Below are 16,231 nucleotides of genomic sequence, written 5' to 3' on the forward strand. Positions count from 1 at the left end.
GAGTCTGATCCTGCGCCACCTGCGGTTCAGTGACATGGAGTGTGGTACGCCTGGCTCTAGCCGGGACCTCAACCTTGTCATTGCTATCGGTCAGAGAGCCACTGCTGTTCACCGATTCGTATTGACCCGGATGATTGATCGGATGAGGCTTCCCAATCGCACTCACCCCACTGGGCCAGAATCTCGGCGGCCTCTTCAGCGGAATACCTCTTTTTTGCCATGGTGGACTACTAAATTTAGGGGGTATTCCTCTGAGACTACCCAGGAAAGAGCACCTACCTAGTAAAGGGAGCATTTGTGAATTAGAAAGCTGTGGTCACGGAGTTTTGATTAAAAATAAAATAAAAATTATTAATATTATATATATATATATATATATATATATATATATATATATATATATATATATATATATATATATATATATATATATATATATATATATATATATATATATATATATATATATATATATATATATACTGATCTTTACAGAGCCACAGCTGTTGTACAGTGCTTTTTGCAATGAACAGTAAAAAAAAATTCTGTCACTGTGGTGGGGCTGGCTGAACGCAAGTGCAGGCGAACGATCAGGCCTGATCGGTCAAACATTGCGTTTTTAGTGTATCCTAGTGACCCGAATATAGATCTGACTGCGATCAGTAATGATCACTTACAGATACTATATAGTAGCAATGCTGATGTTAATCAGCAACTAATTAGTGACTGCGGTGTGGCAGGCTGGGTGCTAACTGACGCTAACTACCCAACGAAGGGCCCTAGCTAAATAACTGGCCTAACTGTTAACACTAGTGATACTAAAAAAGCGACAGCTTTCACTGATCACTGTTTTTAGATCACTAGGATAGTGACAGGGGGGTTCTGAGGGGGATCTGAGGGTGTGGGCGGGTGATCAGAAGCCCGCAGGGGGCAGATGAGTGTGAGTGAGTGAGTGAGTGAGTGAGAGAGAAAGAGAGAGCTCCTCCCCTGGTGGTCGCTCGATCACTGGGACCACCAGGGGAGGTGGGAACCATGACCAAGAATTGAACTTCATCCCAATCAGAAGCTGATGCCCCTTTTACATGAGTAATCTTTCCTTTTCACAAACAGACCATCAGGGGGCGCTGTATGACTGATATTGTGGTGAAACCCCTCCCACAAGAAACTGAGGACCATGGTACTCCTGGCAGTTTCCGGTCTGTGAACCTTGTTGCATTGTGGGAAATAGCGGTTTACAGCTGTTTCCAACTGTCAAAACAGCAAGCAGCAGCTACATCACCTGCCAACAGTAAAAAAAGTCACCATGTGATAAATGTCAGAATGTAAATCAGGGATTTAAAAGATTTTACAATTGGCAAACACTGACTAAATCATTTATACATAATTATTGTAAAAATGAAGCACTTTTTTTTTTTTAATATATAACATTTTCACTGGAGTTCCCCCTAAATCCCCTTGGCGGTACACAGTTTCTGAGGCTGCGTCCGCCGGGAGATTTATTTATTTATTTTTTTTACACGCTTTAGCTAGCATTTCGCTAGCTAAGCGCATGTACAAGGTTGCTCCGGAACGCCCCATGCCCGCCGATCGCCACCGGCTATACGTACCTCGCCACAATCCCACGAAAAGTGTAGTTTCCCGATTGGCTTCCAGCATTGCTATGGCAACGATCGGAGATGACGTCATCCGCAATCCCGATCGCAGTCATCGTGAAGCCTGGAGCCGATTGGGCAGCTGCGCCGACGTGGGAACGCTGGGGGGGGGGGGGTACGTATACTGGAAGGTATTGCGGGCGATCGCGAGGGAACCGGAGCAACTGAGTATACGCTTAGCTAGCGAACCGCTAGCTAAAGCGGATGGCGCAATTAAAAAAAAAAACGTCCTGGGGCCATGTGATCCTCCGCAGCGGCTACCCCGTATGTAGTACGGGGTTACCACTAAGGAGGTTAAATCTATTATCTTAAAAACTGCACGCCCCTGCATCTTTACTACACCCAACTTGACTGCCTAACTCAGAGTTCCTTTCCCAAATGCTGGGTACACACGATGCATTTTTTCAGTCGATTTTCCGATAGATTTCCAATTTGATTCTATTATCTTTTCTTATCTATTTCCATTCACTTCTATGAGAAATCGATGCTGCATTGCTACAACCATTGAGCAGAGACAGCTGAAATGGCCAACAAGACCTTAGCAGACACTTCTCTACCCCAACCCTCCCTGGCCTTTCTAACCTCTGATACAGGATGGCGAGTGGCCACAATTGGGTCTCTTAATGCTTTGCAACCAACAGAAATGTTTGGGTAAAGTCAACTAAGACTCAAAAAGTGAACCTGTGTGCATATTTCTACATTAGTCATCAGCAGCTGATTTACAGTGGATTTTTATAGAGTACATTGAACAATTAAGGTCAATAACCAACACACAAAGTGACTCACTATCTAGGGCCAATTTGGGTGGAAGCCAAAAAACCCTAATACGTTTTTTTGGATTGTGGGACCAGGCTAGAACGCCCATAGAAAATTCAACAGAGTGAGAACATAAAAAGCCACACAGATCAAAAGCATTCCCTGAATGAATAGTAAGATATCAGCCAGCCTCCCTAAATGTTTGCACACTATTTGGTCAGTCAGACTTCGCAACTACTGTTCAGGAAATGCTTTCAAAAATAAAGAAAACCCTGAGAATCACCCATGAGGAGAGTCAGTTCTGACAGATTTTAACTGCTTTCTTTTGGGTGGAGTGTCCCTTTAAATCAGAAATCCTTTTCAGATCAGATTTTTGAATAGTTTAATTGCCAAGCTACATTCTCCAGTGGGGTGGGTACACACCTCAGGAGGGGGAAGCCTCAGGGTCCCAATAAGGCTTCCCCCTCCCCTTGCAGCTGCAGGCAGTCCAGCGCTGGCTCCCCCGAAGTGTCTGATAAGCGCTGATTTATTTACCTTTCCTGGCTCCAGCAGCTCTGTTGCGGCTCTCCGCACCGCACTGAGATAGGTGAAAATAGCCGATCCCTGTCGGGACCGCTCTACTGTCAGGAGACTTGCGCCTGCGCAGTAGAGCTGCCCAACAGCGATCGGCTATTTCCGCTCATCTCCGAGCGGAGAGCCGATACAGCACCTGCGCTGGAGCCGGGAAGGTAAATATTTACATCCCCGCTATTCGGGGAGCTTTATCTCCGCCGCCGTGGGACCGAGGAGGACGAGGGAAGCCTCAATAGGATCCTGTGGCTTTCCCCACCCGAGGAGAGTACCCCCTGGGGAGGTTTTTTCATTACAGGTTTTCTTTAGAGCAAACCAAAGATACTCCATGAGAGGCAACCTGCAGCATATATTACACTAATGGAGAATTTGTGGCTTAGAGGTATAAAATATTATAATAATAAGCAGTTTCATCCTCTAATACTTACACAGTCTCTTCCACCCTGCGTTTCCTCTTTTCCTGCAACTTCTGTTCCATCATTCTGTAATAGTTCAGAGCATCTTCTTCATCCAGATCTGAATCTTCAGCCACCTGTAGGGGATGCTGTTTCAATCACACAAAACATGATATGGCCAGATATTAAGCTGAAATTTTAGATATAACAGTATAATATTTTTTTAAATTAGAATTAATGTCAGTCTACCTCAGTAGTCTCCTTTACGGAAGCTTTGGGTCGAGTTTTCGGCCGTTTTGATGCAGTAGACTTTCCTATAACTTCTTTACTGAGCAACAGGCGAACCTCTGACGACAATCGCTCATCCACAGATGCCAAATCATTTATTAACTGGAGGGAAAAAAAACAAAAACAACAACAATGTATATGGTGAGGTCTTGAATCTATGATGTGAAATATATGAAAAGTTATACCAGGTTAAAAATTGTTAGCACACTGTTCTGCCACACCCACTACACTGTCCAGAGACCCCCCCCCCCAAACAACTTCTGGCATACCCTTCCCAAATATCGCCCTGTTAGACTATATGGTCACCACAATGACGACAATATGCCATGCTCTCAGATAACACCTGTGGCTTATGCTGGCTTAACAGGGTGCCACACAGAAAATAGTATTTCTAAACAGTCAAGAAGCACACCTAGTAGATATTTCAGGTACGTAATAAAGACATGTTTGCTATATGCATATGCTGCCCATAAAGGCTTTAGTGTTTATAAGTGACCCCGAGCTGAAAAACAAACAATACTATCTATCTGCCTACTCCTAAAAATTACTTATTCTATCATTCTCCTGCATTCAGAAGCTGTTCTCTCCCAGGAAAGGTTTATGGCTGTAATTCCTTAACAGTGTGGGTTACGCTGTAGTCCAACAGTACTAGGGGGAACTCACTTGCATACCTGAATGTTCAACTGAACCTCTCTTCTACTGCCAGCTAGAAAACCAGACTAAGTGTAAATGCTAACCTAAAAAGGTCTATATATTATATACACACAAGTATCGGTAAGGAAGGTTAGCCCTCCATCCCACTCACCCCAAATAGTGAAAGCAGGTATCTGGGCGCATGTACGGAAGTGCATAGTGCCAGATGGCAGCGTGGCTATAGCTGCAATGCTATAGTCCTGCGCCAGGGTAATTCAGCGTTCCGGCAATTGCTGAACCCCAAATTACTTCTCCCTCTAAATTGCTACGACTTAGAGGAGGAATAGTATTTAACACCGCCCAGTGATTCAGCAGCAGCAAGGTGAGCAGTCACTCGGCTTGCCCTTCGCCGAACTGACCAGGCGGTGTACTAATACGTACGCCCAAATAGTCTGTCCTGGTGTATGTGGGTGTGTGCATCAGACCCAGTGACTCACATTCCTATAGGTGACCAGTCTTTCTATGACAGGGTGGCCAGTAATCGGCAGTCTCTTGGCTTTCAGAATTAGATAATAGCTGATGTTTGTGCAATAACTGCAAGGAAAAAAACAAACAACTTATTTGTAGCAGCAATAAACAGTAAATACATAAAATACAGCATACAATCTGCAAATGGCACATACTTCATATACAACTGGTACTTTGTCTCCAAGTAGGCACTGCCCTGGAAAACAGAATGATGTCCATGTTAAATGTTACAGCTCAGTTAGTAATTCATGCATTGCTTGGGAAATGGGAAAGCTCATTTAATGCCAGGTTGGTGGAAGCTGTCCAAGAATGGAACAAAGATGTAACCTGGCCGTAATCCAGCATGCTAATCAGTCTTATTAACATGCCTGTAGTGTTCCTTTCCCAAGGTGGGTCCCTTTGTGTGTTATTATTTCACATTAAAACACATTTCATACCTTTCCTTTGGGTATGGTGCCATCTTTCACCATCTGCAATAATGGTTCCAGTTCAGTTTTAACCTCTTCCAACTACAAATCATAAAAAAAAATAAAAAAATGGATTGGTATTTTTAGATTTTGAGTACAGCCTGGAGATAAAAATGCACACCACAATACATTTGGGTCTTCAGATACTCTCCAAGCAACAATCCAAACAGTTATAGGGATAAGAACCCACGCACTGGATGACTGGAGGTAAAAGCCCTTTCTAGAGGTTGTCGTGTAGTAAGGGGGTGGGGCAGGGAAAAAAAAAACAACCACAAAAAAAAACAAAAACCCAACAACAACAACCAAGAATGGCAGCAAACAAGCTCAGCCTGGAGCAATTCACAATAACTGCAAACATAGGTAAAAATAAAAGCCAGCTGACATCTGCTAGTCAGAATCATGTACTTGCTGGTCTTGTAAGACGGGACTTATAAAAACAGGAAGATCCCAAGTGGAGGTAGAGAGGAGATTGCATCCTGAGAAGAGGGTCATATAGATGCTAATAATTCTGCTATGCAGGAAAACTGAAAAAGTATCTGGACATGAGGACGTGATTAGATAATATGTACAGTTCCGAACCTACATAAAACTAGTTATCCTTTTCACCTTCTCACTACAAGGGTTGAAAGTCCAGTTCTCTGAATGACGGTTTCTCTTTAGGACTTATGCTGGGCATACACGGCTCGATTTTGCCGCTCGGTTCCGCGCCTGATCGTTTTCCACACTCGATTCTGCAGGAGATTCTCTTATCTACCGCTCATTTTTCTTCTCTTTTCCCATTGTCCTCCATGCAGAATCGAGCGCAAAAAACGATCAGGCGGGAGATCAGACATGTCAGAAATTATCGAGCCGTGTATTCCCAGCATTAACTGTCAATGATAACTAATTAGACTTAAAAAAAAACAAAAAACACAACTTTAGTTTATCTTCAGTTCAGGTTTGGTTTAATGTAAACTAGATGCAGTTTGGATTGTTTTAGGTGAAAATCCTCTGCCAGCACAATAAGCTTCACGATTTCTAAAGCCTTTCCTTCAGGTATATTCCAATCTACTGTAGATACAGTTGACCTCTATTGTAGTTCTCTCCACAATATGCAGTAAACATATCCTGCTTGTTCACCTCTCCAAAGGACAGAACAATTAGATGTCCCTTTATTTCAGGAGTGTACATAAGGCAGAGCGAGTGCAAGGTGCATGTCATCAAACCAGGGCTGTGGAGTCGGAGTCGGAGTCGTGGAGTCGGGCAATTTTGGGTGCCTGGAGTCGGAGTCGGGAAAAAATGCACCGACTCCGACTCAGACTCCTAATGAATTTGTAACTGTAATTAAAATAGAAAATATGATAAAATGTTCTATTTCTCAGATAATAGTCATTAAAAATAATGTATATATACAGTTATAGCTGTGCTTAGTCCACAAAAATGAAATAAACCAATCAAAATTACTTACTTGTGCTGCTTCAATAAAGCAGTCCCATATTTTTAAGGTCCGATATACAGATCTGATTGTGACTGTATATATGATGTGTACACAGGAATCTCTTATATATACTAAATAACATCTATGCTGTAAGAATAAAGCCTGATGTGTAGCTGTGTCACTAGAGATGGTCACTGAGATGGAAATAATTCTGCATTGATGCTGGTTTATGCAAATGTATGCACTCCCTTTGCTGAAGAAATCAAATAATTTGATATGTTGTTAAAATTTGGTTTGGTGACTACAAATTAAAGGGTACCTGAGACGGATGAAAAGTAAAGTTTTATACATACCTGGGGCTTCCTCCAGCCCCCTTCAGGCTAATCAGTGCCTCGCTGTCCTCCACCACCTGGATCTTCTGCTATGAGTCCTGGTAATTCAGCCAGTCAGCGCTGTCCGGCCGCATGCCGCTCCCACAGCAAGGGACATTCTGCACCTGCGCAATAGTGCTGCACAGGTGTAGTATGCTCCTGGCGGCAGAGTGTGTGCATGCGCACTACGCCCGACTGGCTCAAGTACCTGGACTCCTAGCAGAAGATCCAGGTGGTGGAGGAGGACAACGAGGGACTGATTATCCTGAAGGCGGCTGGAGGAAGCCCCAGGTATGTATAAAAATTTAATTTCATCTGTCTCAGATTTACTTTGTTACACAGTAGTATTATACTCTACATATGCACTCCCCACAGAGCTGCAGGGAATCCACTGAGAATGCTGTGCACATTGAACACAGAGGTGTTGTCTGTCACCCATAAACCTTGTTCAGATTGTGCATGAAGAATGTGTAATAGAGGAAGTATCTCCTCATTCCCCTGCAGAGTACCTGCACATCATTCTTACATGTACCCACACTTACATTGCCTAGGGCCTGATAGATGTTCTTTGTTCCGGTTTGTACCTTTTTACAAGTACTCTTACCAAGGACTAGTTTTAGTCTAAAGGGAATAAATATAGTAGTCTACATATCCTTCTCACTTCAGTTGTCTTGTAAAATTCCTAAGCGTTGGCAGTTAAGAGACGTATTTCATGTTACATACTTTTAATCAACAAAATTGTAATATGCAAATTAGAGGAGTCGGAGTCGAGGAGTCGGAGTCGGTGGAATCCTAAACTGAGGAGTCGGAGTCGGTGGATTTTTGGACCGACTCCACAGCCCTGCATCAAACAGAAAGAAAAGGAGAAGTAATAGAAAATAACTGACACAAAAGAGATGAGAAGATCTCCCCAATTTGGGGTTGGAGGTTGGGAATAAGAGTGGTCATCCATGGAGCCAACGTGGAATCTACCAAGAGCGAGCCATGGTGATGGCCTCCTGGAGACAAACTGGTACACTTTATTTGCTTTTATTCATTCAGCGGGGGTGAAAGCTTCACCTTCAGCTTTAAGTCTTGAATGAGCTCCAGCAGCTCTGGCGATTCCTTCTTCAGCAACTTGCGTTTCTCCTTATCAGACATTTGTTCCAGGTTCTTCACGATCTTCTGCTCAGATGGCTTCTCTTCACTGGCCTTCTGTGCAAACTCCTAGAGAGCAGGGAGTGAGAAATGAAAAGGAGGAAGAGTTTTGAAATAAGCAAAAAGGGCCCTCAATGAGATGCTAAAAATTCCAGCCTGTGAGCAGATTTATCATGCATTAAACTAGCATGGAAGCCAAAATTGCTAACATCTCATTGACCATATCTAGTCACTTAACATACTACAGGTTGCATTATTCATCCAGAAATCAGTTTTGGGCGAATCCATCACCACCCAGCAGATCCCCTATCCCTTTATGGCTGCTATAGAAGGTAAGCCAAGTGGCAATGACAAAAACACTCAAGTTAACTTCACAGAAATGTCATATGTTAAATGGATCTGCAATGGGTTAACACTGGTATGTATTTAATTTGGCCACACCCACAGGGTTGTCCAATTCCAGCGCTCAAGGGCTGAGGTCCTCACACATTTTTTGGCGACGCTCAAATGAATTGATGGGACTGAATCAGGAAAAGTGTGGTTCATCAAGCAGATCACATCTCCATGTCTCAGTCCATCCTAAACACTAACATGGATACGGCCTTGCTTCAGCACCTGCCCTTCCCTGTGCAAAGAATCTGTAGGAAGAGCACAGCTAATTGGTGATTTTATTTGTGTTCCAGATCACCTGACTCCCCTCAGCCAATGCCATTTCCCCTCAAATCTATGTTTAGAGTATTTACAGTACCTGTAGGAAATCCAGGCCATAATCTTCCTCATTAAGGGTCTTTGCCAAGCGCCTCTGTACGTTTTGTGCTTCCTCCTCTTCCTCTTCAGCCTCCGCATCCAGCTCTTCTTTGCTCTTCTTCACTTCTATATAATCAGAAAAGGAAATCATGAAAACACTTAGGTTCACAGTGGTCAGTTGCATAACGCACGAGTTAGAATGACTGAACTGCAATGGAGACTGGACATAAAATTGAATACAAAACTTGCATGCAGAGAGTTAAAATAATGTGATCAGTTACAAAAGTACTGTAAACAGGCCCATAGAATTGTATGGGCAGTGAATTGACATGCAGAATTATTCTGCAATGCAACTGAGCACTGTGAACTAGCCCTTTAGCAGCACAAACAAAAAATTTACAATTATGACTATTGCCCCTTTTACAAAAAGACAACCAGAACTAGAAAGGGAAACTTCAAAGTTATTACTGGCATCAGGATACCCAACACTGATAATTTAGTGCATGGGCTCAGCCTAGAAACTTACCAACTTTCTACAGCCCACAGGCCGTTTAGCAGCAAGAGATCCATATGAGAGATCCCAACTCTGTCCCCTCCCACAATCCAGGATCACCACTCCCACCGCATTACCATGTAAATGGAGGACTCCTTCAATGGCCGAGACACATATGCCCCCTGCATGCATCATACTGTTAGTTTTGTGCTTGCCAGTATTGTATATCTCTATCTGGGCAGACTGCATCCCTGCTTAAACAATCATCCAATGGAAATGGATTTCAGCTGCTAGCTGCCTGAACCAAACATCACATTCTTGTATCTAAACTGGAGCAAGTGGGAAACTCGTGTTCCCAAAATTGCCAGTTCAGATGGCGCCAACCTTAAGCTGGCCATTTACGGTCCAATTTCTAGCGAAAAATCGTTCGAGCGATCAGAAATTCTGATCGGTTTGGTTGTAAATAATCTCCATTGGCGGACACAATCTATTATGAACGAGTGAAAAAAATGTCGCCCGAATGAATTTTCGTCGAACGAAAATTTGGATTGTCTTGGTGGTTGTGATAGATAGGAAGCAATGATTGGTTAGTTGATGGTGTAGTGAACGATTTTTTGTCCGATCAGAATTTGATCGCTCGAACGATTTTTCACTAGAAATTGGACCGTTAGTGGCCACCTTAATTCAGACTTTCTAGGAAGTCAACTGCAAGACATATTGAGGTCTTGTGGGAGAAAGCAATTCGAATTGTTGGACTCACCAGGAGATACAGGAAGGTGACCTAATCAGCCAGTTATGATCCACAAGTAAACCCATTTTGGTAAACTTTGCCTTTAAAAAAAAATTCTGTGGTGAAAAACTGGGGCGATAGACTGCACCTATAAAAATAACCATAAATCAGACTCTCCCACATTCTTTTTTTTCCCTTTTAGAAGTTGAAAATCTAGGCTAAGGCCTTGTTCACATCAAATTGCAATCACTGACGCCAGCGGTTTGCAACTTGTGTGCGATTTTTTAGCGCCTCCCGGCACTTACCGACGCGATAGGAATTCTTTTGTAAAGCACTTTTCTAAGCGCTATTGCAGAGCGATTCGTTTTTGGAACTCTTTCACCCAGAAATAAATAGTGTATTTATTCATGAAAGCACTGGGGAAAATCGCTATACAAAGCGCTTTGTGATTTCCCTATACCTTCCATTAAGGCAAATCATCCCCAAAATAATACAGGCAGCATTTTGGTGAGCAGATCGGAATCGAACCGCTCATATGTGAACACTTTCATAGGGAAACATTGCACAAGCGCTTTTAGGGCGATTAAAAAAAAAATTGCCGGCGCTTAAAAAAACCCAAAAGCGCCCTTAGTGTGAACAAGCCCTTAATGATTACCTATTTTTAAGAAAGGCGAGATAAAGGAGTTTAGGTACATAGGATTGGTTGTGTATATACAACCTTAGCTCAGGGAATGTAGCTCAGGGTGAGGAGGAAAACCGGCAGTGACTAGGTAGCCTGCTGCACATTATTTTTCAAGAAATCAAGGCTAACCTATGATCAGACTACTGACTAAATGGTTAGCACTCTTGCCTTGTGACACAGGAGTATAAAATACTACAACCGGTTAAACAGGGGAGTTGGTAAGGTGGGGATGTATACATGTACTCTGTAAAGCACTGCATAAATGCATAAAAATATGGCAAATAACTTGAGTGATGGATAATGATATACATGCAGAGAAATTTAAGTATAGCATCTTCATAAGCACTCCTGAAGACAGGAACACATAGAATCCTAACACACGCGCCAATGGCAAATATTACCATACATACTTTTCTTGCCGTAGTCCTTGTAGTCTGTGTCGTAGTATAGTCTTTTCTTCTGTCCCCAGGCCAGCTCATTTGGAAGTCCTAAAAACAAAAATTAAAATAACATTTTTTAGTGTAACAGGAAAAAAAACATCCAACACAATGCATAATAACAGCATGTTGCACAAACACATGGAAGAAGGTTCTATGGCCAAGACCAAAACTGGACTTTCCGATCATGATGGGAAATGCCACATGTGGTGTAAACCCAACACTTCCCAGTAGCATGAGAACACCATTCCGATAATGCGGCAGCATTGTGCCCGGATTTGCCTCACAGAAGCCTATAGGCACAGATGTCCTGGCACCCTCGACTTGCCCTCCACAAACGTACAAACCCCCGCTGAACCGTTGTCACTTTCCTTTAATTCCCTTGCCCATCATAGGTAGCAGCAGGTGTTGCTTAATGCTGAGGATAACTCTGGCTACCTAACACTAAGTAGCTAGAGGTGCCCTCAAGTATTAGGTTGGTAGAGATGGTGGTGGCTGGATAGTGTAATTGTTAAGGGCTCTGCCTCTGACACAGGAGCCCAAGGTTCGAATCTCGGCTCTGCCTGTTCAGTAAGCCAGCACCTATTCAGTAGGAGACCCTGCTAACACTGCTACTGCCTATAGAGCGCGCCCTAGTGGCTGCTGCTCTGGCACTTTGAGTCCGCCAGGAGAAAAGCGCGATATAAATGTTATTTGTCTCGTCTAGAGATGCTCCTGGGTGAAGGGAAGTCTGGTCAGTGGAATGCAAAAGACCCAGGTGAGTAACCCCTCATTTACACTCAGCTCGGGACTCTTCATAGGGAAGGAGGGAGGGAGCCACTTGGTGAGGCGAGTGAGCCATCTTTTCATCATCAGGCACCTGTAGGCATGTGCCTACAGTGCCTTATGGTAAATACGGCTCTGGCAGCGAGGATGTTTTTCCATCAGCAAGAACTAGAAGACTGGTCAGGACTGAAGGACAGATGGCTGGCATTAAATACAGGGCAGTTTGTCTGCCAGAGAGTAGACAGTGGGAGAATGATTGACCTTCTAGATGGCCAATAAACAATGTCAGGGGTACACAGGAGAGGTTAAAAGAAAAAGGTTTAAATAACTTGTAATGGTTTAGTCAAAATCCAGGCCTCAATCCAAATGAGAATCTGTGCCATGACTTAAAGATTAGTGTAGAGCAAAGCAACCCTTCTAACTTGAAGTTACTGGAGCAGTTTTGCCTAGAGGAAGAGCCATAAACGTCCATGGGCTTTATCCAGAGAGGGGTCATGCAGTTTTTCTTTTATCTGAATTCTAGTTTAGGTCACAAAGATCTTATAGGCACCTTCAAAGTGGTAGGTAGATTGTCGAAATCAATGTGAATAAATCCTTTTAGACACCTTACAATTACCAGTGGCAGGAAGGGACCCTTTGTAATCAACATAGAAGTCAGTGTAGTATTTTGCCCAATTGCAACAGTTTCAAAAAAAAAAAAAAAGAAAGAAAAAAAAAAAAAAGGAAAAAAAGGAGTGATAAAAACCTTGTTCACTGACTTTAACAGCACAAAATAGTATCAGCTGAAAATTAAAAGATCAGTGGTATTCACAATCAAAAAGACATTGTTAATTTGTTACAATCCTACAATTCCAGTATTGAAGACATGGATTAGAGACTCCACTACTGGATCTTTTTCCTTCTGGAAAAGGCCTTTATAAAGGCGGTGTGCTGCATTTAAAGGGAACCTTAACTGAATGGGGGTAAAGAGTTTCACTTACCTGGGGCTATTACCAGCCCCCTGCATAAGTCCTGTGCCCTCAGAGCCGCTCTGGAATCCTCCGGTCCCCCGCTGTCACTTAGTTTCGTTTTTGACGACTCACCAGTCGGCCAGCCGCCATGCGTATTATTGGACGCATTCCCTACTGCAATTAGCGCTGTTGCGGACCGCAATGCGTACAAAAATGCGCGTTGCCGCATTCCGCACGCGTAGATATGCGGCAATGCGTGTTTTTGTACGCATTGCGGTCCGAAACACCGCAAATTGCATTAGGGAATGCGCGTCTAATAATACGCATGGCGGCTGGCCGACTGGTGAGTCGTCAAAAACGAAACTAAGTGACAGCGGGGGACTGGAGGATTCCAGAGCGGCTCCGAGGGCACAGGACTGCTGCAGGGGGCTGGTAATAGCCCCAGGTAAGTGAAACTCTTTACCCCCCGTTCAGTTAAGGTTCCCTTTAAGGCACGCTACCACTGCATCGTGACTGTAAGGTTATGTTGCAACCACAATTCTCATTCACCTGTACAATTCGTATAATAACGGAATTATATGATTCAAGATCTAGGATTGTATACAATACTATACATAGAGCTCCAGAAGTATTTTACACTTTGAATATACAAACTGTGGTCTGCAATTACATTGCTCTAGGGCACAGGTGTCGAACTCCAGGCCTGGAGGGCCAGATCCATGCCAGTGTTTAGGGTGGACTAAAAAAAAAAAAAAAAAAAGAAAGAAAGAGAGGAATGTGTTCTACCTAATGGACCACACCTTTCCTGATTCAGACCCATCAATTAATTTGAGCGGTGTCGAAAATATGTGTGGGCCTCGGCCCTCGAAGGACCGGTTTGACATCCCTGCTCTAGGGTCTAGCGGGCGATAGGCTGATCTAGTAATGTCTTTAGTGTACGTACATGTATGCCGCCAATGAGCCAGGTGCAGGGTGAGCAGAATGACGGCTCCCCCTGCTACCGCTCAAATTCCCAGTGGCACTAAATACCATTCCCCATCTGAGTCATAGCAACTCACAGGGGGATGTAATTTAGGGTCCAGAGATCGCCAGAACCCCGAATTACCGTTACGTTCCCCGCACAGTACAACATTTCTGCTATAGGGCACCTAGTTTTGGGACTCCGAAAGTTTTGGGGCGCCAAAACCACCTGCTTCATTCAATGTCTTAATGGTTGCTCTACTATTGTGACACAGTAACAAAATGTCTTTCTATACTTTTTGATGATGAATAAATTAGTTAAATATTTGGACGATATTTCTGTTGAAATCAGTGGAGTACTTTTTTCCTCTCCTATTTTTTTTTCCTCAATCATTGGTCTTAACTAACTTACAGCTACTAGGACAAAAAACAAAATTGTATAAACGTATTTTGGGCATGTTAACTGACCATCTTTTCCATGATCTTCTAGGTCACTTCCCATTGAAACACGGTCATCTTCATCCTCTTCACCTTCCTCCTCCTCCTCATCTTCCTCAGGAATATCAAGGGGCATAACCTCATCCTGTGGCAATATACAAAGAAATCTGTAGGGTACGTTACTCAATTATGGAAGTTGCATGAACTTGTGTCCTTTACTCCCATTTCTACCACTTTAACTTGGTTACATAGTTATTTGGGTAAAATAAAAACTAAAACAAAAATCCATTGAGTTCAACCAGAAAATATGATACAACACCAGCCTGCACCCTCACATATCTCAGTTGATTCTGAGGAGGGGAAAACCCTTACAAGGCCTGGCTGAATTATCTATTGCCTTTTGAAGTATTTATTCATGTTAATCTCCTCTAAGGAGTTTTTTCTCCAGACTAAATGAGCCCAGTTTATCTAGCCTTTCTTGTTAAGAAAAACAAGTTTGCCTTAAAACAGAAGGTATTTGTGATAATTCAGATTGGGGTGAGCATATGATGTCTTCCACCATGCATCACTGCTGAATATGCAAATCATCCTTTGTTGTCCCTGTAAGCCAGGGGTCTCAAACTCGTGGCCCGCGGGCCATTTGCGGCCCTCGATACAATATTTTGTGGCCCTCGCCAGCAAAAGCTTCCTTATAGTTCGCTTCAGTGCTCCCAAGTAATCCGCCGCATCCCCGCCGCTAAACGATTGCTGCAGAGCCCCCAAATCGCCCGGGCAGCATTTCCTGGAAGGGGCAGAGCTTTCAGCTTCAGCTCTGCCCCTCCTGACATCAATCGGCGCACGGATCGCCGCCTCTCCCCACCCTTCTTTGTGAAGGAAGAGTGAGAGGGGCGGGCAGAGGCGGCGATGCGCCGCGATTGTGAAATCCCTTATGCGGCCCAGCCTCATCCTGACTTTGCCTTCTGCGGCCCCCAGGTAAATTGAGTTTGAGACCCCTGCTGTAAGCTAACTTTCTTGTTAAGGGAGACCTTTGATCCCTCAGATCAAAAGAGGAATAAATGGAATAATGACCCTTTCTGTATAGTTATCAGTGTAGGGAGCCCTCAGTTTAGGCCAGTGATGTTTTCGAGAGATATGTACATTGTGTTCCACGTGCAAGTGAATACTGAGGCCTATTCACACTAAAGCCTTGTACACGTCAGGGGGTTCTCGGCAGAAGTGGCTGGAAATGAAAAAAAGTGATCGGCACTGCGGTCTCCAGCATTGGAGGGAAGCACCTTCAGGGATAGATCAATAGGGTATTGACTTTTGTGTGCTCTGGATTACAGAAAAAAAAATTCTCAATATATCCAATCATCAGAAGAAACAGAAACATCCGGCACTTCTACAAGACTCTTCTCAGTTGATTAAATATCACAGGGTTAGATTACAGCAATCCACACATTCCATGTTCCATATCCTATATACAATAAACGGACATACCCTGGTGGTCCTTGCTGGGGGGCAATGTGGGAGCGGCGGTCTGCCTAACAGCCGCTTCGCTCAAACGAGCTTCCTCAGAGGCTCCGTGCTCCACGGAGCCTCAGAGGAAGCTCGTTTGAGCGAAGCGGCTGTTAGGCAGACAGTTTGTTGTATATAGAATATGGAACATGGAATGTGCGGATTGATGTAATCTAACCCTGTGATATTAAACCAACTGAGAAGAGCCTTGTACTAGTGCCGGATGTTTCTGTTTCTTCTGAAGAATGATGTAGCTGTACAGCTCTCCTCCCTGAACCGTCAGCCCTACAGATCAATCACCGATCCTTGCGGGCATTG

The 16,231-nt window shown here is 43.6% G+C and overlaps 1 protein-coding gene across 2 annotated transcripts in view; it reads right to left on the bottom strand.

Annotated features, from left to right (window-relative positions):
* UTP3 (UTP3 small subunit processome component) overlaps window positions 1-16,231 on the bottom strand; it is a 47,057-nt gene that overhangs the window by 20,922 nt on the left and 9,904 nt on the right. For both annotated transcript variants that reach the window (XM_068240554.1, XM_068240553.1), the window contains exons 5-13: window positions 14,447-14,561; window positions 11,277-11,354; window positions 8,963-9,087; window positions 8,137-8,283; window positions 5,260-5,331; window positions 4,978-5,018; window positions 4,792-4,888; window positions 3,623-3,763; window positions 3,407-3,522 (exon numbers count right to left, since the gene is read on the bottom strand). In XM_068240554.1, the coding sequence (XP_068096655.1) occupies window positions 3,407-3,522; window positions 3,623-3,763; window positions 4,792-4,888; window positions 4,978-5,018; window positions 5,260-5,331; window positions 8,137-8,283; window positions 8,963-9,087; window positions 11,277-11,354; window positions 14,447-14,561 (932 nt within the window). The remainder of the gene's footprint in view (window positions 1-3,406; window positions 3,523-3,622; window positions 3,764-4,791; window positions 4,889-4,977; window positions 5,019-5,259; window positions 5,332-8,136; window positions 8,284-8,962; window positions 9,088-11,276; window positions 11,355-14,446; window positions 14,562-16,231) is intronic.

The sequence above is a fragment of the Hyperolius riggenbachi genome, chromosome 6 (genome assembly GCF_040937935.1).
Source record: "Hyperolius riggenbachi isolate aHypRig1 chromosome 6, aHypRig1.pri, whole genome shotgun sequence".
Classification (NCBI taxonomy): domain Eukaryota; kingdom Metazoa; phylum Chordata; class Amphibia; order Anura; family Hyperoliidae; genus Hyperolius; species Hyperolius riggenbachi.